The sequence below is a fragment of the Trifolium pratense genome, linkage group LG2, assembly GCF_020283565.1.
Source record: "Trifolium pratense cultivar HEN17-A07 linkage group LG2, ARS_RC_1.1, whole genome shotgun sequence".
In the NCBI taxonomy this organism is placed as follows: Eukaryota; Viridiplantae; Streptophyta; class Magnoliopsida; order Fabales; family Fabaceae; genus Trifolium; species Trifolium pratense.
The window spans coordinates 43,620,604-43,646,765 of NC_060060.1; the positions used below are offsets into that span (position 1 = coordinate 43,620,604).

At 32.6% G+C, this 26,162-nt stretch overlaps 1 protein-coding gene and 1 long non-coding RNA gene across 3 annotated transcripts; one reads left to right on the forward strand and one right to left on the reverse strand.

Moving 5' to 3' along the window:
• Positions 1–313: 313 nt before the first annotated feature.
• Positions 314–13,143, forward strand: LOC123907006. Of its 2 annotated transcripts, XR_006809071.1 has the most exons (9): positions 314–759; positions 849–923; positions 2,642–2,856; positions 2,937–3,155; positions 5,301–5,599; positions 7,948–8,052; positions 8,503–11,217; positions 11,356–11,561; positions 12,445–13,143. It is a non-coding gene; the product is annotated as an uncharacterized LOC123907006 (long non-coding RNA). The 2 variants fall into 2 exon arrangements; XR_006809072.1 differs by lacking the exons at positions 5,301–5,599; positions 7,948–8,052 and having other exon boundaries at positions 10,926–11,217; positions 11,374–11,561.
• Positions 13,144–14,963: 1,820 nt separating this feature from the next.
• On the reverse strand, positions 14,964–19,501 carry LOC123907005 (peroxidase 12-like). The gene is made up of 3 exons (XM_045957063.1): positions 19,215–19,501; positions 17,929–18,114; positions 14,964–15,765 (listed from the first exon to the last, which is right to left on the reverse strand). Exons 1-3 carry the CDS (start codon positions 19,464–19,466, stop codon positions 15,154–15,156), a joined length of 1,050 nt encoding a protein of 349 aa, XP_045813019.1. The 5' UTR covers positions 19,467–19,501; the 3' UTR covers positions 14,964–15,153.
• Between the last annotated feature and the right edge of the window lie 6,661 nt (positions 19,502–26,162).

Here is a 26,162-nt window from a genome sequence, read left to right on the forward strand (position 1 = left end):
AAATAAATTACTTTTTGTTAAACTGTCAGAAATAAAATAACTATTATTTTTTTCACTTACATTAATTCACCTTAAATATGAATAAATTGAGTGTTTGAAATTCGAACTCCGACTACTACACATATATGTTGCGATTTTCCTGCCAATTAAATTAAATTCATGGGGACGAAATAATATTTTTTATAGAAGTAAATTATAGTAAAAATACACATGAAATGATGAATGTAAAAAAAATAAAAAATAACTACTAGTCCAGAAATAAATAAAATAACTAGTACTACAGTACTGTTAATACGAATTTCGAATCTTTGTGTTTGGGTTTCTTTGTTACCGTTTTCAATCTTTCGAATTTCGAATTCAATTTCTTTGTAATTGATCATCGAATCAATTCAACCCTAGTAACAAGAAACCGATCTTCGACCCAATTTCTTCTCCGTTAGCGAAACGGTTTCGTTCTTTCGTTAATGGAAAAATCTCCCTCCAAGTGTGAGTCCCCGATTCGATTTCTTCTATGTTAGGGAAACCGATTCGTTCTTGTTCTTTCGTTCTTTCGTTAATGTTTTCCAATATCTCATTGCTCGAACTCTAAAGAAATTTCTGAACGATTCAACATCGTCATTTTAGGGTTTCATGTTTCTGAACCCTAAAATTCTTGATTCGATTTGAAAGAGATATATAGAAATTGAAAAGAATTCTAATCCCTTGCAACTTGTGATCAAACCATGTGGATTCACTTCACTCTCAATTTGAATTGTCAAGGTTATTATTTTATTACTTTTTGTTTAAATCCATGTTTAATTATATGTTGTTGTTATATACTTATTAATATCCTGATGTGGAATTCGTAGGAACTTGTTCATCCACTATCTCAAAGTCGCAAGATTTTGGAAGACATTTATCTTCACTTGAGTTCCATTTTACCCGTAAGTTGCTATAACTTCACATGTAATTGATTTATGTATTTTTGGATTGTTTTTTTTATTTAGGCCCTGTTTTGAATTTTTGGAGTGTAATGTTGTTTTTTATTTAGGCCCTGTTTTGATAAAAAAAAATAAAATTAAGAGTTTATGCTATAAACACTTGTCATATTGGTGCTTATGTTTAAACTATTTATATATCAAAACATTCACATGGAATCAGGTTGGTATACGTGGAAGTTTTGATGTTCTAAATGCAATTTGAAATATGAATATTTATTCGATTTATTCGAAATGCAAGTTGAGACTTGATAACGGTTTTCTTATCATGGTAAATTTGGAAGATGGTTGTGTGCCTTGTTGTCTTTGATGCAAAATTGAGTATATGTCCCTCAATGTCCCTAAATTGAGTATCTGTCCCTTGATGTCCCTAAATTGATGGCTTGAATGGAATTTCATATGTCGATGCTTATTCATAACTTCAAATGTAAGTGGAGATGACCCGTGACGCCATAGATGTGAAATAGTATGTATGTCCATTGATGTCTCTAAACTGAATATATGTCCGTTGATGTCCCGAAATTAAATATGTCTCTAAACTGAATAGTATGTGTGCCTTGCTGTCTTTGATGCAAAATTGAGTATATGTCCCTCAATGTCCCTAAATTGAGTATCTGTCCCTTGATGTCCCTAAATTGAGTATCTGTCCCTTGATGTCCCTAAATTGATGGTTTGAATGAAATTTCAATGTGAATGTTTATTCATAACTTCAAATGTAAGTGGAGATGACTTATGGTGCCATAGATGCTAAATTTGGAAGATGGTTGTGTGCCTTGGTGCCTTTGATGCAAAATTGAGTACATGTCCCTCCCTGTCCCGAAATAGACTATATGTCCCTCCCTGTCCCGAAATTGACTATATGTCCCTCAATGTCCTAAATTGATGGCTTGAATGGAATTTCAATGTGAATGTTTATTCATAACTTCAAATGTAAGTGGAGATGACATATGGTGCCATAGATGCGAAATTTGGAAGATGGTTGTGTGCCTTGGTGCCTTTGATGCACAATTGAGTATATGTCCCTCGATGTCCCGAAATTGACTATATGTCGCTCGATGTCCCAAAATTGACTATATGTCCCTTTATGTCCTGAAATTGACTACCTGTCCCTCGATGTCCCTAAATTGATGGCTTGAATAGAATTTCATATGTCAATACTTATTCATAACTTCAAATGTAAGTGGAGATGACCCGTGGTGCCATAGATGTGAAATAGTATATATGTCCCTTGATGTCCCGAAATTAAATATATTTCTCTCGATGTCTCTAAATTGAGTATTGGTTCTTTGATGTCCCTAAATTGATGGCCTGAGTGGAATTTCAATGTGAATGTTTATTCATAACTTCAAATGTAAGTGGAGATGACTTATGGTGACATAGATGCGAAATAGTATATATGTCCATCGATGTCCCTAAATTAAAGATATGTCCCTCGATGTCCCTAAATTGAATATATGTCCCTAACTTGAATATGTGTCCTACGATGTCCCTAAATTGATGGTCCGAATGAATGCAATTTCAATATGAATGCTTAGTCATAACTTGAAATATAAGTGGGGATGACCCTTGATGCGGTGACTATAATTGTTTTGTCTCTGTGTGACCTTAGATGCGAAAATTGAATGTGTCCCTTGATGACCCTAATTGTTTACTCTGGGTGATAGGTTGTGGGAAATGCAGATCTGCTGAATGCTGAAAGAAGTTGTGGCCAAAATAAATTACAAGACTGCATTTTGTGTATTGCCATGTATATGGTTTATTACGTTAATTTGCATCCATTATTTCCATTGTGTAGATTGACATGGACACTATAGAAGTCAGTAACTTGAACCGACAATTTTTGTTTCGACAATCCCATGTTCGGCAGTCTAAGGATAAAGTATGTTAATATGTTATCAACATTATTGTTACTTGTATAGGTTTTGGATTCATAACCACCTGATGAAACTCTTCAACCAGGTTGCTAGGGATGCTGTTTTAAAATTTAGGCCCAAGATAAACATCACATCATATCATGAAAATGTCAACGGTCCTGATTTCAACGTGGACTTCTTTAAGCAATTTAATGTTGTTCTGAATGGACTTGACTATCTTGATGCACGCCGACATGTGAGTCGCTTGTGCTTCGCAGCTGATGTTCCTTTAGTTGAAAGTGGAACTACTGGGTTCCTTGGTCAGGTAATTTAATTGTAGTTATTGGCTTCTTAGTACTTAATATCTATTTCCATATAGAGGTTTTATTGTAGCAGTATTTAATAGATTCTGAATGGTATTTTTTCTGCTTGATGGTTATCTTTATTTGCCTAAGAGTATCTATGTTGAATTAATCATTGATTTTCTGGTTGTCATTACAAATCTATTTGCTTAAGAGTTTAATTTGTGTATACTGTGAATGTACAAACTTTTATACCGTCAGCAAATCACAACCAATCAAGTGAATGAATTTTAAAAGCAGTTATAAATAAAGTCAAACATTTCGATATCCCGAAATTAAATATATGTCTTTCGATGTCTCTAAATTGAGTATTGGTTCTTCGATGTCCCTAAATTGATGGCCCGAATGGAATTTCAATGTGAATGTTTATTCATAACTTCAAATTTAAGTGGAGATGACTTATGGTGCCGTAGATGCGAAATGTGGAAGATGGCTGTGTGCCTTGGTGCCTTTGATTCAAAATTGAGTACATCCTGTGATGTCCCGAAATTGACTATATGTCCCTCAATGTCCCTACATAGAGTATTTGTCCCTCATGTCCCTAAATTGATGGTTTTATTGTAGCAGTATTAAATAGATTCTGAATGGTATTTTTTCTGCTTGATGGTTATCTTTATTTGCCTAAGAGTATCTTTGTTGAATTAATCATTGATTTTCTGGTTGTCATTACAAATCTATTTGCTTAAGAGTTTAATTTGTGTATACCGTGAATGTAAAAACTTTTATACCGTCAGCAAATCACAACCAATCAAGTGAATGAATTTTAAAAGCAGTTATAAATAAAGTCAAACATTTCGATGTCCTGAAATTAAATATATGTCTTTCGATGTCTCTAAATTGAGTATTGGTTCTTCGATGTCCCTAAATTGATGGCCTGAATGGAATTTCATATGTCAATGCTTATTCATAACTTCAAATGTAAGTGGAGATGACGTATGGTGCCATAGATGCGAAATTTGGAAGATGGTTGTGTGCCTTTGATGCAAAATTGAGTACATGTCCCTCGATGTCCCGAAATTGATTATATGTCCCTCAATGTCCCTAAATTGATGGCCTGTATGAAATTATGTAGTTGCTAAAAGAATTCTTAAGACAAGTCTTGAGATGTTGTGTTTGGATGCCTTAATGAGACGATTTTTTTTTACCAAGTATGTGACTTATAATAGATGACTTAATGAGTTGTTGTGTTTGAATTCTCTAGTATATGGAATCAGGATGGTATGCATGAATATTTTGATGGTCTAAATGCAATTTGAAATTTGAATGTTTATTCAAAATGTAAGTCAGTACTTAATAACAATTTTCTTATTATGGAATATTGTGAAGAGGGTTGTGTGTGTGCCTTGGTGCCTCTGATGCGAAATTGAGTATATGTCCCTCAATGTCCCCAAATTGAGTATATGTACCTAAGTTGAGTATTTGTCTCTCGATGTCCCTAAATTGATGGCTCTAATGAAATTTCATATGTCAATGCTTATTCATAACTTCAAAGTAAGTGGAGAGGACCTATGGCGCCATAGATGTGAAATAGTATATATGTCCATTGATGTCTCTAAAATGAATATATCTCCCTTGATATCCCGAAATTAAATATATGTCTCTAGATGTCTCTAAATTGAGTATTTGTTCTTCAATGTCCCTAAATTGATGTCCTAAATGAAATTTGAACGTGAATGTTTATTCATAACTTCAAATATAAGTGGAGATGACTTATGGTGCCATAGAAGCGAAATAGTATATATGTCCCTCATTGACCCTAACTTCAATATATGTCCTTCGATGTCCCTAACTTGAATATATGTCCCACAATGTCCCTAAATTGATGGTCTGAATGAATGCAATTTTAATGTGAAGGCTTAATCATAACTTGAAATATAAGTGGAGATGACCCTTTATGCGGTGACTATAAAATGATTTTTCGTAATTGTCTGCACGACCTTTTCGTCTCAGTTTCATTCCCCTTTTTGTTTGTCCTTATGATTGGGATTTATTTAGTGTCTTTCATTCTGATTTGGATTATTTATGCCATTTTTATGATTTTCATTAAAATGGCTCATATTTTGGTGAATCGTAATCTGATTTTTGTCTTTGATTGTCTTTATTTCTAGGTAAATCTGAACATAAGATGCATACCCTATCAATTTCATTGGGTTCAAGTTCGAAAACAGTATCCCCAAATTGGTTTATGAATTTTTTGTTCCAATCTTAATGGTAATTTGTTACCTTTTTCATGTTACTAGTTTTCCCCCTTAGGTTAATTCAAAAACATTCCTCTGAAAACTGCAACATAATTATCATGTACTAAGAGAGAGAGAGGGGGAATGAAATTACGAGGGAAAGGAAAGGTGGGGGTCGTGGTGGCCTCGTAATTCAAATGCTGTCACCTCTTTGGCCCTTCAAAATTCAGGTTTGTTTTTTTCAGTCAATATGTTATTTTCCAATCAATTTTTACAACGTTGAAAGTTTTACCAATTTATTTTTTGCAGTCTGAAGCTTTTAGTTTTTGGTATTTGATTATTGGTGAATTATTGTCCAATTTGCATTTACACGTGAATATTGTTGTTGTTGAGACTTGAGACTGCTGGGTTCATTCATTTTTTATTTGTGGTATTTAAATTTTGCTCTGCTCACTTATTTGGTGTAGTTGGGGAAGAAGGTGTTTGTCAATTGTGTTCAAATGAGTTTATACTTGATATCAATTTAATCAAACAGTAGTTTAAGATTATAGTTTAGTGTGTTCCTATTAATTTGAAAATACTCACATTGATTTTCTTTTCCTAATTATACTTTAACATGCCTCACGCCAATTGTGTAACAGCAAACATACTTTAGGTGTAGCCTTCTTACCTTCCCAAAATTACATCTCATACTCATAATAGCAGTTATTTGTGAATATGATGCTATCAGTTACTAGAATTTTAAAAACCTAATCAAAGAAATTAAAACTGTTCTGTCAAAGAAAGAAAAGAAAAAAAGGGACGGATGAGAGTTCGATAACATAAGAGAAAGGGGAGGGAGGGAGATGAAGAGGAAGAGAGCGAGAGTATAGGGAGGGTCGTCTGCTGTCCATCGTGGTCTGGTAGAGAGTACGAAATAATGCTAAATGACGAATATTGGAATAGACAAGGATAGGCTCTCGCGTTGGGGCCTTACAGTTCTTTGGATCGAGGAAAGGGGGATATGATATAACTGATCAATTTACATAAATTTTTGGAAAAAAGATAAACTTCTCAGTCTCATCTTTCTTTTTACTTAGTGTTGATTATATTGTTGTTTTCTCAGGTTTGAAATGTTCTTTGAGTTGGTTTTAAATTAAAGGATTTTATAGTGTTTTTCTTTTGATATAAGATCGATTGAACGGTGTTTATGGACTGAAATTTTATGTATTTAATACTAGACTTTTTTTATAAAAACAATTACTTCAAATTTGATGTCAATCTTTCCACTTCTAATCTGTAATAGGTATTTATGTTAATTGATTTAGGATTTTATGTTTCCAACAGACTGCAGACATGACATATTGAATCATGTAATGTGACTTATTTTTTTATGCAATGGACTCTTCTATGAAGTTAGAGTGAAACTAATGTTCATTTCAATTTATTTGTTTCACAACATTGTTTCCTTCAAAACAAATTGGTGCTTTATAAACATTTTTTTTTCGGGTACATGGTGATTTATAAACTATTATATTACTTACAATCTTAACCTAAAACTACATAAATGTAAAAGCAAACGATTCCGTCGCCTAAACAGAAACTGAAATCAATCCTCTCACCATTGTGTCTACATATTATTCCATTGTGAAAAAAAAAAAATTATAAGGCTGAATTATCTCAAAGTTTTAGAACACTTATTGTAAGCTCTACATGGAAGGGTGATGGGTATAAAGTACAAACACTAATTTATTCTTACTTTCTTTCGCTTAATTTTTTCAATAAACACCAAATTTTACTGGTTTTTCATGAATATTAGTTTACCGTTATCATTAAAATCTGAAAACAGACATTACCTATGATTAGATGTATAAATTACTGTGTAATAAGTGAGGTTAGAAGTTCCATATTGCTTGGAAATAATGATAAAAACTATGGTAAATGCTTTATTTGATGGTCATTTCTTTTGACATAGAATCCTTCTTTCAATTTGTCTTGTTGGCAATGAGAGTTTGGTGTTAATTCCTACATGGTTTATTATTGAATCTTGATATATATTAACTGACAGCCACAAAAGGGGGATTGAAAGAGAGGTAGAGAGAAGTAGGCAAGGGAAGGGTAAGTTAAGGAAAGAGGGGCCACTGTTAAGAAATAAGATAAAATATTTGCAGAGGAACGAGTTTCTTAATCCTTAAATTTATGACTTACTTCCAAGTATGTGTGGTTAATTCAAAAACAATCTCAGTTAAAGATGAGGCATTGAAATCTTTTGTGACCACTCCATCGACTGCAAATATGGTACACTTCTGTTATCTTGTGATGGATCTTAAGATGATAAGATGTACATGGTTTACCCGCATAACTGCTTTCTTTCATCATCACTTTTTTTTGTTATTAGACATGACTTGTTTAAATTGACTAATCACAATACTGAAACTTGATTCCAATGCTTCTTCACAGACAATAATCACTCATATTTTAGATTATTTTAGTAGAAAAGTTAATGTGTGGAAAATGTAGATTAATTGATCTTATTCTGTTATTAATTGCCAAGTCTTCAGATTCATTTTTTATATATTCATTTCTATTTGTATACTAGGATGGTGTTAAAGAAACTCGAGTATCCTTAGCATTCACTGTTCGTGCACTCGATGCTGGGCCTATCATTGCTACTCAAACAATTAAAGTTGATGATCATATCAAGGTAAAATTTTCTCTCATTCTTTGCTACAAAATAGAAGGTATGGTGGCACATTGCCTTTTACTGGTCTTGGGCTTTGGCACTACTCTTGCTATTATAACTGCTTTTATTAATGAATTTTCACTTACCAAAAAAATAATCTTGATACTGGAATGTTTCAATGAATAATCACAACTATTCAGGGCTTTGCTCCTTTGATTGTATTGATAATATCTTAGGTACATGATCACAATATTTAAGACTATCTTTGCTCATTATCCTCCCCCCTTTAGAGGACATCTATCTATGTTTTACTTTTTGACGTTTGAGATGATGCATATGCAAAACTAGTGTTTGTGTGTGTGTGTCTGTGTTTCACTCAGTCATTACGGGCCTTGCATACACTCTCTTCTTATTTGATGAAATTCACTAGGAAGTTATTGCTTTTAATCCCTCTTCCTAACAAATGTTTAGATACACATATATGTAGGCACCTGCTTTGAAGGAACGATTCTTCTCCCCATGGATATTAATTTATCTTTGGCGTTCCTATGTTCTTTCGGTACTTCCCTCTTTCTTCACTCACAAAACCATTGTTCACCTTCACCTTTGTGATAAACTTAAACGATGGTTTAGTGACTCAAAGATGGTTCCGTGATAAACTTCAACCAGTGTTGGTTCCTTTTCACCTTCACCTTCGTTCGTTCTAATTCAGGTTCGTTTTCACCTTCGTTCGTTCTAATTCAGGTTCGTTTTCACCTTCGTTCGTTTTGATTCATCTTCGTCATGATTTCACCCTGGTTGATGCAGTTATTGCTCATTTCATGAGATTTGAAAATTACAATGCCTGTTATATGGCACCAGTCACTTCTTGCATTTATGCAGAGCTAAGTGATTCTTCATTTTCCGTAATTTTTTGTTATAGATCAAATACAGTATTATGCTCAGTGATTCTTCATTTTCCATAAACAAGACTATTGAAGAAGATTTTTGGAAGCTGAAGAGTTGTTAGTTAACCCAATCCATTTTACATATGTTGAATGTGAATTAAAATACCAATTTGAACAAACTTAAACAATATGCAACGTGCAGCAAAACCTTTTGAAATGGTAATTGGCACTATCCACCTGTGTGAAAACTGAAAAGTGAAAATACATATGCAGGAAACAAAGACACCTCATGAACTTTAACCATTTCTTTTAAGTGTCATTTTTAACAATAGAATGAGATTGCATAATTTTCAAAAAACACACACACACACAGTGTTGAGAAGTGAGCAATTGATGCTTACAATTTAGGTAGCTTAATATATTAATGTAGAAATAGAAAAGCATTTTATGCTTCTTGATACTCTGCAAATCCTTTCAGGTTTTTAGCAGTTTTGCTTTATATCAATGTGATTTCTTGTTTTTATCACTTCTATATCTTTGTTTTCAATTTTTTTATCATATATCTTTTGGAATTTTTTCTAATTGATTTGACTCAATTTTGTCTTTCGTGAAGTAACACAGGTTCTCCAAATTATTGTTTAACAGAAATGTTGTTTTGGGTAGTTATTTGTATGCATTGATTATCCAAGAGTGTGCTAAATTGGTGAATCTTGATTTTTCATGCCTAAGAAGGTTAATTTGGGCCCTAAGAAATTATGCAGTTGCTAAAAGAATTCTAGATAAGTCTTGAGAGATGCTGTGTTCGGATGCGTTAGTGAGATGCTTTTGTTTTACCAAATACGTGGCTTACAATATGAATTCTTTATTCATATGGAATCAGGATGGTATACATGAAAATTTTGATGGTCTAAATGCAATTTGAAATATGAATGTTTATTCAAAATGCAAGTCGGTACTTAATAACAATTTTCTTATTATGGTATAGTGTGAAGAGGGTTGTGTGTGTGCCTTGGTGCCTCTGATGTGAAATTGAGTATATGTCCCTCGATGTTCTTAAATTGATTATATGTCCCTCAATGTCCCTAAATTGATGGTCTGAATGTGAAAGCTTGTTCATTACTTCATATGTAAGTGGAAATGACACTTGGCGCTATAGATGCGAAATAGTATCGATGTCCACCGATGTCCCTAAATTGAATATATGTCCAGTGATGTCCCTAAATTGAACATATGTCCCTCGTTGTCCCTAACTTGAATATATGTCCCTTGATGTCCCTAAATTGATGGTCTGAATGAATGCGATTTCAATGTGAATGCTTAGTCATAACATGAAATGTAAGTGGAGATGATCCTTGACGCGATGACTATACTATGCTTTTTCGTAATGGTAAATTGGGATGATGATTTTGTCCCGAGTGACCTTAGATGCAAAATTGAATATATGTCGGTTGATGGCCCTAAATTGTTGGCCTAAATTTGAATTTTATTATAACTTTTTATTCATAACTTGATATGCATGTTGAGACGACCCTTGATACAGTGACTCTATGATGCTTTTTTAATAATAATGATGAATTGACATGATGATGGTTGTGTGCTTTTGGTTACCTTAGATGCGAAATTGAGTATATGTCCCTTGATGACTTTGAATGCAAAATTCGATATTTGAGCCTTATAACCCCTAAATTGTTGGCCTAAATGCAATTTCATTATTAATGTAGAAATAGGAAAGAATTTTAAGCTTCTTGATTGGACCTTCAACGACTCTACAAATCCTTTCAGGTTTAGCAGTGTCGCATGTATCAAATTGATTTCTTGTGATTTCTATCACTTCTACATCTTTGTTTTCAATATTTTATCCTTAATCTTTTGGAATTTTTTTGCAATTGATTTGACTCAAATGTTGTCTTGCATGCATTGCTTCTACTGCAAAGGTCACATAATCTTTGAACTATTGGGACAATTAGATGTTCATAATTCTGCCCTGTTTTTTTGTCTATTATGGAGTTTATGGGAACAATGTATGGAAGCAAGTGCTAGATTCAAGCTTTACGGTTGAAAACTTTGCTGGTCAATTACTTGAAGGTTAGAATTTAGCACAGAGAGTGCGAACCTATTACAGGTCTGTTGCATGCAGAACCTGCGACTGCTTCAGGTCTGATGCGGGCAGAACCTGCGACTGCTTCAGATCTGATACGGGCTGGTGCTTTGCAGAATGCTACAGCGGCTGAGCCTGGTGTGTCATAGACAAATTCTGCTGTTGTTAATTGGAAAAGACCAACTCTGGGATGATTCAAATGTAATATTGATGCATCCTTTTCGTCGAATTTAAATAGACTTGACATATGAATATGAATCCGTGATGAATTTGGTCAATTTGTGCTTTCATAGACAACCTGGATTGCCGTCAGGTCTGATACGGGCTTATGCTTTGCAGAATGCTACGCCCAGACAGATTCTGCTGTTGTTAATTGGGAAAGAACAACTCTGGGATGATTCAAATGTAATATGGATGCATCATTTTCGTTGAATTTAAATAGAGTTGGCATTGGAAAATGAATTGTGATGAACTTTGTCAATTTGTGCTTTCAAAGACATACTGGATTGCCCTTCATTGTGGAGTGGATGTTGGCGAAGCCCGTGGTGAGTATATGTCCCTAGATGTCCCTAAATTGTTGGTCTGAATGTGATAGAGACTTGAATGATGGTTGCTTATTCATAACTTTAAATGCAAGTAGAGATGACCCTTGATGCAATGACTATACAATGTTTTTTCGTAATGGTAAATTGGGATGATGGTTTTGTGCCTTGGTGACCATAGATGTGAAAATTGAATATATCTCCCTTGATGACCCTAAATTGTTGGCCTAAATGCAATTTCATCATGAATTTTTATTCATAACTTGATATGCATGTCGAGATGACCCTTGATATAATGATTGTATGATGCTTTTTGCATATAATGATATATAATAGATGATGGTAGTATGCCTTTGGTGACCAAAGATGCGAAATTGAATATATATGTGCCTTGATGGCTTAATGCTAAATTCGATATTCGAGCCTCGGTGACCCTAAATTGTTGGCCTAATGCATTTTAATTGTGAATTCTTATTCATAACTTGAAATGCGTCGAGATGACCCTTGATACATTGACTTTGATGCTTTTTGAGTAATGATAAATTGGCATGATGGTAGTGTTCTTTGGTTACATTGTCCCTTGATAACTTCAAATGTATAATCCTATATTGGAGCTTTGATAACCAATTGTTGGTCTACATGCAATTTCTATAGTAATGTTTATTCATATTTTGAAATGCATGTTGAAATGACCCTTGATGCAATTATACCAGGCATTTTTCTTAAATTGGATGATGGTAGTGTACTAATGTGCGTCTTGGTAATCTTAGATGTAAAAATTTAATATATGTCTTTGATGACTTTGAATGCAAAATTCGATATTTGAGTCTTCATACCCTGAATTGGTGGCTTAAATGTAATTTTATGCTTTTTCTTGAGTACGTAGGGTTTCTGCATACTCTAATTTAGAGAAGAAAGCACCAGATTATGTTGTTCAAAAGGCATAATATCAGAAGCCCTTTCTGCACAAGGTACATCTTATATTACAATGAAGTGATAAATGTTAATGTACCAACTCTTCAATGAATTTGAGAAAGATGTTATTATGTGTATTACATATTGAGTCTTGTTTGTCGTTCAAATGTAGAAATCAGTTGCTATTTGTTTGATGGATGTTGTAACCTATAAAAAATAGTAGAAAATATTGCTCATCTATTGTCAATACCACTGGATGTGTTCTTATTTAGTCGACAGAAACTATTAGATGGCTCTTTCACTTTAATAGTTGCTGACTTGTTTTCTGAATGTGCATAACATCTTTCTATTCAGAGCTTGCCTAACCTATGTGGGTTTTGAGGTTTTAACCATAATTTATTGATTGAGACATGGCTTAACTAACCCCTATTAGACTGGTTTGCATAGGGTAAATTGACCTAAAGTGTGAAGGTATAGAGGAGAAAAAGATTCGAAAAGAAGGGAAGTTCTAGTGGGTGGGTGATATGGAATCTGACTAAGCAAGAGAAGACTCTTAGCTTGCAGAAGGATAGAAATTTTAAAGGTGCATTCTTCTTATGTAAGAGTCTCTTACGGAAATATAGTTTAGTGTATGATTAAACAAACACCATATTAAACAGAACCAAATTCTTATTTAGAGAATGAGAGAAGGATAATTGTTTGATTACTTTCCAAATTGTTAATACATCCCTTATAAAAAGGTAAAAAGCAACAGAATGCAATACACAAAAGATAGAATCTAACAACCATATTCTCATCCAATCACAAAGCTCCAGCTGTCTCCTTCATAACAACTTCACTCTTCTAGAATCTATAATAATCCTGAAGATGCTTTGGTGGAATAACCTCTCTTTTGGGCTTTTGCTTGTGCTGGCTCGTACTAGCAATATTGGGTTCAGGCCTAACATTCTCCAACCCATCAAGAATGACCTTGTCCTCAAGGTTATAGTGAGACTTGAGTGAAATCCAGTTTTCCCAAGATGTATCATCTGGACTTAGACCTTCCCATTGAACCGAGGCTCTGCAGCAGACGTGTTCCAGCGTGTTTGAAGAATAGTCAAGGGAGTGATGACAGGTTGATTCTCAGTGGAATAGGGAGGTAATGTAGCAACGGTTGGAGTAGTATCTGCTTCACTATGGAATGGTTTGACGACTGAACAGTGGAACACTGGATGAATGCGAGACTCCGGTGGTAAGGCAAAGCGATACGCTACTGTACCAATCTTCTCTGTGGCAGCAAAAGGACCATAAAAGCGTTTGGCTAGCTTAGAATGAGGAGCCTCCTTAGCAGTTATCTGTCGATACGGACGAAGCTTGACCATGACCAAGTCTCCCACCTCGAATTTCTGCTCTCTGCGATGTGTATCAGCAAAGCGTTTCATGTCATCTTGCGCTTTGATCAGTTTCTGTTTCAGCTTAGCAATCATATTTGCCCGTTGCAAAAGCATGTCATCAACCGCTTCGACATTGGATGTACCCTGCAAGTATTGAGGAATGCTAGGTGGTGGCTTTCCATAAGTGATTTCGTAAGGAGATTTCCCTGTACCCGAGTGACGAGATGTATTATAAGACCATTCAGCTCACAAGAGAAATTTACCCCAAGACGTTGGTTTCTGATGTGCAAAGGCACGTAAGTACTGTTCCACCACACGGTTTAAAACTTCAGTTTGGCCATCGCTTTGTGGGTGGTAGGAAGAGATCATGTGCAATTTAGTGCTACTAAGCTTGAATAGTTCCTGCTAGAATATTATGACGCATTGAAACACTTCTCATTTGTTTATATATTGTAGATTAGATACGTGAATATATAAAACTCCGTAAAATCTATTAGGCCTGAGACAATACCGCGCCCACTTGCATTCTAAGAGATTGCCGTTGCCCACCATCACTCGTGGTATTGTCTCAGGCCAAACAGATTTTACAGAGTCTTATATATATTCACGTAACTAATCTACAATATATAAACAAATGAGAAGTGTTTCAATGCGTCATAATATTCTAGCACTCTTTTACAATATGTTTTGTTAATAATTTCTGTAGATTCACATTGTCTAATGTATATAATGGTTTTGCAGTATGCTTGATATATGTCTGCTTTGTTTATTCTGGACGCCCGAGTGGTGAAGGCTGTCTTTATGAATCTGTGTGCAAGCCTTTTCACAATCTGGTGATAAGTACTGGAAGAATTTGGTTTATGTTATTATATAGGTGAAAATCTTCCATTTTTCTTCCTTTTTTCTGCAGAGGATGAGCATGATGTTGTCTGGTTTTGGCTCGAGAAAGGCAAACCCATAAATGTCCGGTGTGTGCACAATATTTTGAGGTAAGTTGAGCATTACATTTAGAATTTTATTGTTACTAGTTACCATGATCAATTTAGAGTTAAACGCGTAAATCCAATTATGTTATATCCAATTCAAATTAATGATTTCTTGCAATTGATCAGTTACATTATTATTCCAATTCATAAGATTTTCTTTGCATTAACTCAAGTACATGCTGAACTGTTCTTATTATTACATGAGCCATACATTAAAACAAAGAAACATAAACACCCCAAAACATAGCCAAAACCAAAGGCAACAACATTACAACAAAACACAAAATTACAACAAAAGTTACTACAAACTATGCCTCAAATTCAAAACTGATTCATCAATTCCATCCCTTCATCAACCAAAGTTTTCAAAACAGATTTCTTGGCACCATTTACCACATTACACTTAGCACGAATTTCACCTTGATTACCAACCAAAACATTCAACTGACTCACCTTAATAAAAGCATTAGCAAACTTCTCAAAGAACAAATTTTGATCAACAGCAAAATCATTAACCAAACCTTTTGTCCTTGAATCAATGTTCAAATCTTGGTCAGAAGTAAACAAACCTTGTTTGCTCCTTAAATCAAGGTAATATTTGTTGTCAAAAACTGTTGGGGTCCTAATGTCTAAATTTGCAGTGTTACCTGAATTTGCATTAGGACAAGTGGCTTTAAGATTATTGGCTAAGGTTTGGTCTAATGTGGGGTCTAGTGGTGAAAGTCTATTGAAAAATGTACCACAATGTGCACGACCAAATGTGTGTGCACCTGATAAGGCAACAACATCTGTTACATCAAAGTTTTGTGCTGCAAATGTTTTTAGTGTTACACTTGTTGTGTTGAATGGTTGTGGAAGATTGCTTGTTAATTTAATGCTAAATGTTGTGCCATCTTTTCTTCCTAATGGTACTGGAAAATTGGGTCCTCCTGACTGTGATCAAAGAAAAAAATCAAAGGTTACAAAATGAAAAATTAGCAATTAAGCATAATATCATTATCATGTCATAATATTATTATTTTTTCTTCAATAAAAGTATATAATTTTTTTAATGTTTTATTTTATAATGGAGTCAATGAAGATCAAACTTAGAACTTAATGCATTCCATCCAAACCTCCCACCACTAGACCAAACCTAATAACTTTATTTTTTAAATGTTTAATTGATCTAAATATTTTTAGATTATTTATGAATTTTTTATATACAACAATTTTATTAAAGAGAGTATAAAGGTATTCCTTACGACAAAAGCGATTTGAACTCAACATCATAACATAATAAATCTAATATCTATCCACATTTTATAAATGGGAGCTCTAAATCTAATATCTATCCACATTTTATAAAGGGGATTCATCCGATACTTAATATAAGAAAAATTTTACTTTTTATATTTATTGAGAATCTAACATATTTAGTATATAACTCGAAAGTATGACGCAAATTTAGTGCAAAAGTGTCTTACATCTGAGCTTATATACATTCTAAGGTAAAAGTGTTTTTGTAAAAAAAAAAAAGGTAAAAGTGTTAGTAACAGAGATTGCACCATGGACATGGTGTGCCAACCAAAACCATATTATATTAATTAGCTTATTATAAACAAAATTTCAATATTTAAGTTTGTTAATTAATTGGTGTATTTTATTTTTTTTTAATTGGTGTATCTGATCAGACAAAAAAAAGTTATTCAATAAATTAAAAAATAACCTTTTATGTATAATAATAATAATAATCGGAGTGAATATTATATTTTGCTCTTTTGGGACAATTATTTCGCGCGAAAGCTGAATCTCACATTTTTTTAACATTCAAAGTCCAATACAAATAGCAAATCCAATAGAAACAGGCTTTAATAGTTTTTTTTTTCTTCTTAAAATGAAGTCGAACTCATGATCTATAACATACTACCTAAACTCTTTACCACTAGACCATCTTTTAATAAATGCTTAGCTGTAAAAGAAAAATGCTTGTTTGTTTTTTATACTGGTAGAATATGCTTTTTTTTTTTTTTTTTTTATGATCAAAAAAAAAAAAAGAATATGCTTTTTTTTAAAAATTTAAATAACTCAATCCTTATCTCTTTTCTCAAAGCTGTCTTCTTCTATATATTACTAAAAAAAAGCTGCATGAATTAAACAGTCAATATAAAATTACCTTTATACAAAGCATATTTTAAAACATAAAAATAAGAGTTTAATAATGTACAAAGTTGAATACTTTAAAATTTAAGAATTAGAAAATGACAAAAGAAGTGTCAAACAAAAGAAAAGGTCAAAAGTAGGTAGAATATTTGTTTTAAAAATAAAATTAAAGTTTACTTTTTAAGTCTTTCAACATGGGATTGAGGTCTTTAAGATAATATATATTCTAAGCTTGTTGCAAGACTTGGATTGGGACAAAAACAAAAGTCTTTGATCAAGTGGCTCAATAGTATGCTTTGTTCAAAGAATCTACTCATCAATGATAGTTTTGAATGACTAACGCTGCGTAAAGTATTTTATATATGACTTTTTTTTTTGGTTACATTTTATATATGACTTAATTTTAGTTTTATAATTCTATTTTTATTATTTTGCAGAGTCGGTCACCTATTTTAAAATGTGTTTCTATCGAATATTTGGTCAATTTTTTTTATGTCAATTTTTTTAGTTTAAATTCCAGTGATATGATATGTTTTAAATGAAATTTTTAAGATTTTTTTTTACAATTACATCAATTAGTTTTTAAATTATATCACATAACACGTCAGTTAAAACACATTACATCACAAGTTTTTATTTCAAAAATTTGATGGAAGAACAAAAACAGTCCGATTTAAAAATAGGGAAAAAAAAATCAACAAGATGGTGAAAATACGGTGAAAAAAACTACAATTAAAACTTTATATTTCTAAATTTGTGATGTTTTTATAAAAACATAAAAAAACAAATTCCTAGAGTTTGATCTAGCATTAAAAATAATTGACTTTAATTATATATATGTGCCTGCGTGTGTGTATTAGTATAACTTAATATTTGCTTGCAAGGATTAAAAAATGTTATGTAAAATAATTATAATAGAAAAAAGAATAAATGTAAAAGGATTGAAGAGTTTACTAGGAAAACAGCTTCACGAGCAGCCAAGACAGTTATGTCTGCACAAGAAACTGTCCTTCCACACTCCTTATGGACAAGAGCTCTAATGTCGTCAATGGTTTTCAAGGCTTCTGTTCTCATACCTGCGTTTGGTGGCTGTTCCCTTTCACCTGGATTTCCATCCAATAACAATGATCCATCACATCCCTACATATATATATCAACTACGTCCGATTAATCACAAATCATTTGAATTCGTATAACTTTTAATATAAATAATTAATTAAAGTCGTCTTCATGAATATAGTTCAGTTGATAAAACCATTATTGTAGAATCATATTTGAATTCTGATACTCTTACTTATTTACCTTAAAAATGTGAAATTATATCCACTAAACTATTGACCAAAAAAACATAAATATGATTATAGTCAAATAATTTTAATATATGATCAAACAATAATAATAAATTGGTGGTATAAATTTTACATAGTCAAAACATATCAATTAAATATTTATTCAATATAGATTTATAGTTTAATTTTTTCATGCATATATATTTCCTAATTTAGATTTTATTATTGTTAATGAAAAATATATGACAAAATAAAATATAGTATATTTTTAGTCCTCAAAATCATGTGTTTATGTTTTTAGTGTTTAGTGAAAGAATTTATAAAACTAAAAATATACTACTTTAATTTACTTAAGTGAAGTGCTAAAATTAAAATATATAACTAAATGAAGAGAAAGTAAAAAAAAGAGATATTTTTCTAAACAAAAACATATTTAAGCTCATATAAAATCATCTAATTTTCTCCATTCTATTTTCTTCACTTTAGTATTTTTTTTTTTGAAGAAGCTAAATTAGCCCACCCAAATTGGCACTAGAGAGAATCGAACCTCAGACCTCAAGAGGAGTACACTCCCAGGTCCCAAGCCAATACCAATGCACCAACCCAAGTGGGTTGTTCTTCACTTTAGTATTAAATTATATATGTCAAAATATAGGAGTTAGTTTACACTTCTTAGATTATTTGAAAAGAACTTATAAAAATATTTTATGACATATTTTCGGTTTATTTTATAACAGTACCGGGTATGTACATACCCGTACCTAAATTTATGCTCATACACGTACATTAGTTTTTCTAAAAATATAGTACCCCGTATCAGTATCCGTACTGGTACCGTACCCGCACCTAAGCAACGTAGATATAAATAGTATCTAATATGATAAATATTTATGCTATAAGTTGCAAATTAAGCCGTACGTCTAACAATTAATTTGCATGAATGATATATACCTGAACAAAGCAATCATGGAAAAAGATACGGAGTAAGCCAGGAGCTTGGCCATTGTCGGATTTGAAAACCTTAGTAAGATGGTTTCTCACAATGTTTTCAAGATTGGGACATGTTTGGCCAAAGAAATTATAGGCCAAACCTTTCACTACTGGGGCTTGTGCCTCAGAAGCATGAAAATGTGAAGCAAATAGAATGGAAGATATTAAGAGCAAAGAGTAGAAACAAGTGGTGGAAGCACTATTCTTAGCCATCTTTGTTTATTTTCCTTTTGTGAATGATTTAAGATTACTTGGTTGGGTTATTATTTATAGAAGTAGGTGGCGGCTATTGGGTTGTGCCCAACACATGTATTTTATTGTTTTTTAATTTGCTAATTCTGGACTTTTTAGTACACTTTTTTTTAATTATTAATCCTTTGGTTCTTAATTAGACTAAGGAGATCCCGATAATTCAGAGTTTGGCCGCGAGGTAAATAAAGTTTGATAAAGATTATTTTCACTATGAATCGAACCTGAGTTCTCATGAACAATCTGTCATAAAAAGAGATCATTAACCACTTTAATTAGTTAATCTTATTTGAATATGTAGCGGTATACGGATGATGTGAATATAATTTTGTTAAAATTATAATTACTATTTATTAATTTTAAACTTACTAGAATTATCTACCTCAGTAATATACTGATACATATTTAAATAAGATGTATATATGAATATTTACATTTTCTAATAATAAAGTAGAAAGTTGTATCGATTTTTTTATTAAAAAAGTAGAAAATTGCACATGCGTTGTGGAGAAAATTCTTCTCGGTGATCATTTAAGTTTGATCTATAAGTTGTTATTTGTTGAATGGTTTTGTTTCACTTGCAACTAAGGTGAAGAATTAAGAAGTAGAGTAAAATAATAGTAAGATGAGATTATATAATTGATGATAGTGAATTATATGATATTTTTAATATTATTTTAGGGTAGTTTTAATAGTAATTGAAGATCAAAAACAAGCAAAAACCCGGAAAATGTGCGCACCATCGTACCCATGATGAGAATCAGCGTGACACGATGAAGGCGGTTGAAGAAAAATAAAAAATTTGGAGAAAATCTTCATCGTACCACGATATGATCCATCGTGGCCATGATGAGACGAATTTGAACTGCATCGTGGCCACGATGCGTGCGATGGAGCGCATGAAAAAGCTCAAATCTAGCTGAAAAACTATAAATAGAGTCCTCCTCCTTCATAATTATTCATTCAGAAATCACTAAACAATAGTGATACTCAAGAGAAAGTTAAGAGAACTCTAAGGATGAAGCAAGGAGGGTCAAGGAACTGCGAGGCAACAATGTTCCTTTCTTTTATTGTCTTTGTAATTTTATTTTCCTAGGTTAGGTCGAGTAGATGAACTCCTTTATGAATGCTTGAAACATGTAATTACGGTTCATAAAAGTTTATCCTCGATTGTTATTCAGTTATTTCCATAATTGTCTTGTTTTAACTCTCCATTCTTAATCTTGATCAAATTAGAATGAACCCATAGGTAATTAGCTAATCACAGACTAATAAGCCCGAAAATAAAGACAATTCAACCGACCTATATGAGCCCATTAAATTCAGTATCTGCAGAAATGGTTAGGATTAAGAATCACACTTAACTAAGTTCTACATGTTTAGGGTTAATCAAACAAGGTAGGCCAAGAACACGTGACAACTTGTTAAACATTGAACTGATTGAGGGTAAGGACGCCTCTCCTAGGTTGAACCATCGGAGGTGAGGATATTATAAAAACATGGGTGAAACTTACCAAGCGGGTGACTAAACTCTATTCAAATTGCAATAGAAATAAGGGATGGTAACTCTAAACTTATTTTAATAGAAATTAATCTGATGGACTATAACTAATAGTGAAGAAATGTATAACGCCGGTTACTAAGCAGGAGTAAGGGAGGGATTCGAAACACTTAACCACCCTATGTGTCTACTCGCATACTTATTTATTTTAATTATCTTTTACTTCTCTGTCTTTTACTTTATTGTTATTTATTTTTATCAGTCAAACTCTCTCAAACCAACAAAGCGAATGCAAAGTATTTATTTTTCTAAATTCTTAAGCGAAACTAATAATTTTGGTACAATCACTGTGGAGACGATAACTTACTACTTTTTTACTTTGTAACGATTCTGTGCACTTGCAGAAAATTTTCATCAATAATGCTTATTTAGTATGAAGTGTCTGATCATGAATTGACGATCAAAATTTAAAATAGTGTAAAATCACATGTTTTGTTTTTATAACAGAAATTCACTCTTAAAGTGGATATAAGTGAAATGACCGAAGTTCGAAATACATTTTAAAGTTGTTTTCATCATACACTTGCGATTACTTAAATAAATACTAAAATAATATAATTAGAAGAAAAATGTTAATGTCACACCATTTAACATACTCTTTAATTTTAACACACTCTAATAAAAAATAACATCATCATTAACTCTTTTTATTCGAATATTTCAAACAATACGAATTTTATTTTTATTTTTTTGACAAAATACGAATTTTATTAATTGGCAAAATATATTTCATACAACACTACACTATAATAGGATATAAACAAAGTAACAACTATAAAAGGATATAATAATAGCAACAAGTCTAGTTGCATAAATAATTAGTTTCACAAAATAATTATGAATATTGAATTCGATCCTGATTGAATGTTTTGATGAACAGGAAAATTAAAGTAATAAAAAGAGAAGAAACAAGCATTAATAATCAATTTATGTCAGAAACCAAACCCCTGCAACTTACCATTTGTTTCTATATAAAAATGGTAGATTCAAATCAAGTCATTGGACTCATTTGATTAATGAGTTTTACTAAAAAAAGATGGATTTAGGGAGAATTTTGGTTCAATTTTTGGATGGAACAATTTTTTGACAAAACCTTATTTATCTCGCGGCTGAATTGTAAACTACTAGAGCTCATTTTCCCTAAAAATGAGAGGATTATAAAAAATAAAAAAATGATAGAGTCAAGTCAAGTGGATTGCTGGCTGCTAGGCACGTGAATCGTAAAAAAGGATAAGAGTAAATAAGTTAACATAACTTTTGTAAATACCTTTTTTTTAATCAACTTTTATAAATACCTCTTGCTTCTTTTTTTTTTTTTTTAAGGAAAATGAACTCATTGCATTTCATTTAATATAATAGAAGAGATACAACTGGAGCTAGACTGAAACAAAGACGCTCTAGTAAGATTGTGAGCGACTCTATTGGTTTGGCTCCTAACATAAGTTATGTTGTAATTAACATTAGAATTGAGAAACGAACTACAAGTTGAGAGCAAAGTGTCAAGCTCATTTGCATACAAATGATCATTACACAAAGCATTCACAACCTGTTGACAGTCACTTTCAAAGATAACTCTCTCAAAGTCATTAGACAAAGCGAGCGCGAGAGCATGCTTTATTGCGGTAGCTTCACATTCAGCGGCAATAACTACAAAGGAACCCAAACTATCACGAAAGCATATACTGATACTGTAATAGCCCGGACCCCTTTACTACGTATTTAGTAGGCAATCTCGGCTGTCACCTCACGATCTTCTCCACCCCCCTCTCTAGTGGAGTTTTTGCCTTCCGTGGGAATCGAACCACGTACCCTGGGGTTCAAATACGTGTTCAATTCATTCCCACTACCAATTGGGCTTAAAGAAAATAGCTGTTACAGATACCAAATTTCCCTTCTGTCATGAAAATAGCTCCATCAACATTACACTTCAACCAATTTGTAGAATGTTTCTTCCAAGTAAGCATATGAGCAGGTGTATGATCCGTATTAAGCATATTGCGGCACCAATTAAAGTCCCGGATCAAGTCTGAAGCAAGCCTACAAGAGGTCATCGGGTTCGCTTGTTTATTCTCCCAAATGCATTCATTACGTGCACGCCAAATACTCCAAAGTACGGCAGCAAAGACATGATACTCTTACTTAAACACGTTGTATCTTCTTAAAGAAAATAATGTATTTAACAATTCGCTAAAGCCAGAGCACTTGTGTATGTGATCCAAGTGAACTTGTACGAAAAAGCTACGTTTATCGGCTGTCGGCCTCCCCTTGTATTAGTATTTTAGTATTTGCAATCGATCTGGTGATGATCATACATTTCTGTGTGGTATCTATCTCTCTAATGCCAAGGAAATTCTTCACTTCTTTCTAGACTAAAAGATCATAAGCTTGTTAGCGACGTGGAGTCAGATTCCTACTCACCCCACAGAGTATTTTTTGTTTTGTCAATTAACACGGAGTATTTATATTATTGTAATTTATCTTCTCGATCTTTTATGTATAATATTTACGATTCAAAAAGGAAAATTATGAGTTACGTTACTTCTTATTATCCATCGTCTTTATAAGTTTGAACTTGAAATACTTATATCATTTGCTTGAGAAAAGATATTTGAACAAAAAAAACTTAGACGAAAATACGATAATTATACTTTTTTGCCATTTTTTAACGTTTTCTCACATGTCTAGGATTATGTCCATAGACTCATGAGGTGTACGATATTTATACGTTGTCTGAAAAAAGGTTGTTCGGATAGTAGCTCACTATATGCTTAGAGCTTTATCAATGATATAATTTAGAAGGCTAAGTTTTTTTGATAAATTCAAATAATAGTATCGACTATTTTCTTCATTAAGCCAATATTCTATTTGCATTTTGAACTTCTATTACATTTTAGTGGTGTAATGTATTCTACGTATAATACACAGAAAATTAAAATACGGGAAATTCTTTTTGAACAATATCATATTCGATCATTAAATCCTCCAGAATTTTCAACCACGAATTATTTCTGTTATATTGCTAGGAGTTAGTGATGCAGTGATAAAAATGTTTATTCCAAGCATACTATAGAAAATAAACCCTCTCACCTTAATTTAAAATAAAAATCAAGGGAGGTAAACTCACTCGTGTTAAATATATTTGGATCTTAATTGCAAAAGCTAGCTCATAGAATGATGTTGTCAATCTCACGTCGAAACAAAGAAATTCTAGATATTCAAGACCCACTCTCACGCCTAGCGTGAGTTTGAATCAAATATCCACATTGCAGTCATCGTGAATGGTAGCCCATAGATAGTTTGGTATGGAGCCGTTAAAGAATGTATTCAAAGATTATTCTCAATTAGTGTTGATAAGAAAGTAAAAATAGCGAATATGGGAGATGGGGTAGGTGGGTGTGGCGTTGTCATTGGACTTGGAGATCATTGTTTGTATGAGATTCACGAAAAACAACACCTTACGATGTTCATGACTAATCGGATATTGATATACCTATAGATACTAAAGGAGATCACTATGATTGTTATTGTATCCGTACTGAAGAGATGCAGTAAAGTCTGCGGATAATTTTGTGATGTTCTAATAATGCCTAATAACATGATCAAAGCCGAGTTCAACCGATTTAACCATTAATAAACCGGGTGAATAAAATTTTAATAATAAAGTAATTATATTTTGCTATTATATTATCATTTGGTTTTGTTGTTTTGGTGGAAATTAATATTTTGTTAAAATTGTGAACAACATAGTGTGACACAAGTGGTAGATATTTGAGTCCCTTAACTATTTGGTATTGGATTCGATTTCCGTCTGGTGCGTATGGAGAAGCATTTGTTGGGAGAGGTTAACCCTTTAAATGGATATCGGTTACTCAAGGGGATTAGTCTCTACAGTTGTGCGTGGAGGATATCTTTAATTAAAAAAAAATGAAGTAAACGACAATATATACATATACAACATTCTTAAAGTTGGGACATAAGGCCCAAGCCCAATTAGAATTTAAGAAACTCTTCATCTGCTTTATAGTATGGATTTATCTTCCTAATCTCTAATTTGAAAGTGTCAGCCGCCACATAATTAATTTCTTCCTCTCTTCTTCCATTTTTTTTTTCTTTTCACTTCTTCTCTACTTTTGTTGTTTCAGCTTTTCTATTTTCTTCTTGTGGTTCTCTACTTTTTATTTTATTTCTCTTTCTATGATCTTCATCTCTCCTTATTATGGTCATTTTCATTCCTTATCTGCAAGACCCCAATATTACATAACTTATTTCTTGATTTTAACAGTTTTTGGTTGTACCGTAAAAATAAATAAAAAATCCATTCAATTTTTGAAACTAGTCCCGGTTCAAACAGATCTTCCCGGTTTTCATTGGTTCGATTCCCACTTTTTTGGTTTTTCCACCAGTTCAATGGACTTCTGATTTTTCATGTTTGTCCGAACTGACACGGCTCCAGATTTCGGTCCAATCGGTTGAACTAATAAGTCCAATGTTTAAAACATTGGTTTATATAGTGGGAGTATCTCTTTTGGGGTGTGCCCAAGGGTACTCAATTTTATAAACAGGGAGACCACACACTCTTTACCATCGCATACACTGCCGTTCGCCATATATTATATCCATTTTCACGTGTGCTAATAAGTTTCACTTCATACCTCGCTATAAATAGAGGATTCCGCCTCATTTATTCCTCACCCTAATATTTTGAGAAATCTGAAATTCTCTCTTTTCTCTCTCTATTCTCTTCATCTATTTGAGTGATCGTGTACTATAGAGGATATAATTTTTTGTTTGGACTATTTTATCCTAAGGATGTTGTGGTTGATCATTTGTCTTGCACAATTTTAAATTGTATCACAAAAAATCTTAAAGAGAGCGACATAATTTATGATTTCAAATCGATAATTTCTAAGGTGGCATATTTTTTAAAATCGAAATCAACATACTAAGATGTGTGATATTTTATTTTGGAAGATTTTTTAAGGAGATGCATTTGGAAATCTGGTTCCTTCATAAAAATGTTCTATTTAGGTTGTGTGCGGTTTTAAAAAATAATTAGTTGTGAAGATTTTAATAATAAAATGGAATTTATTTACTAAATC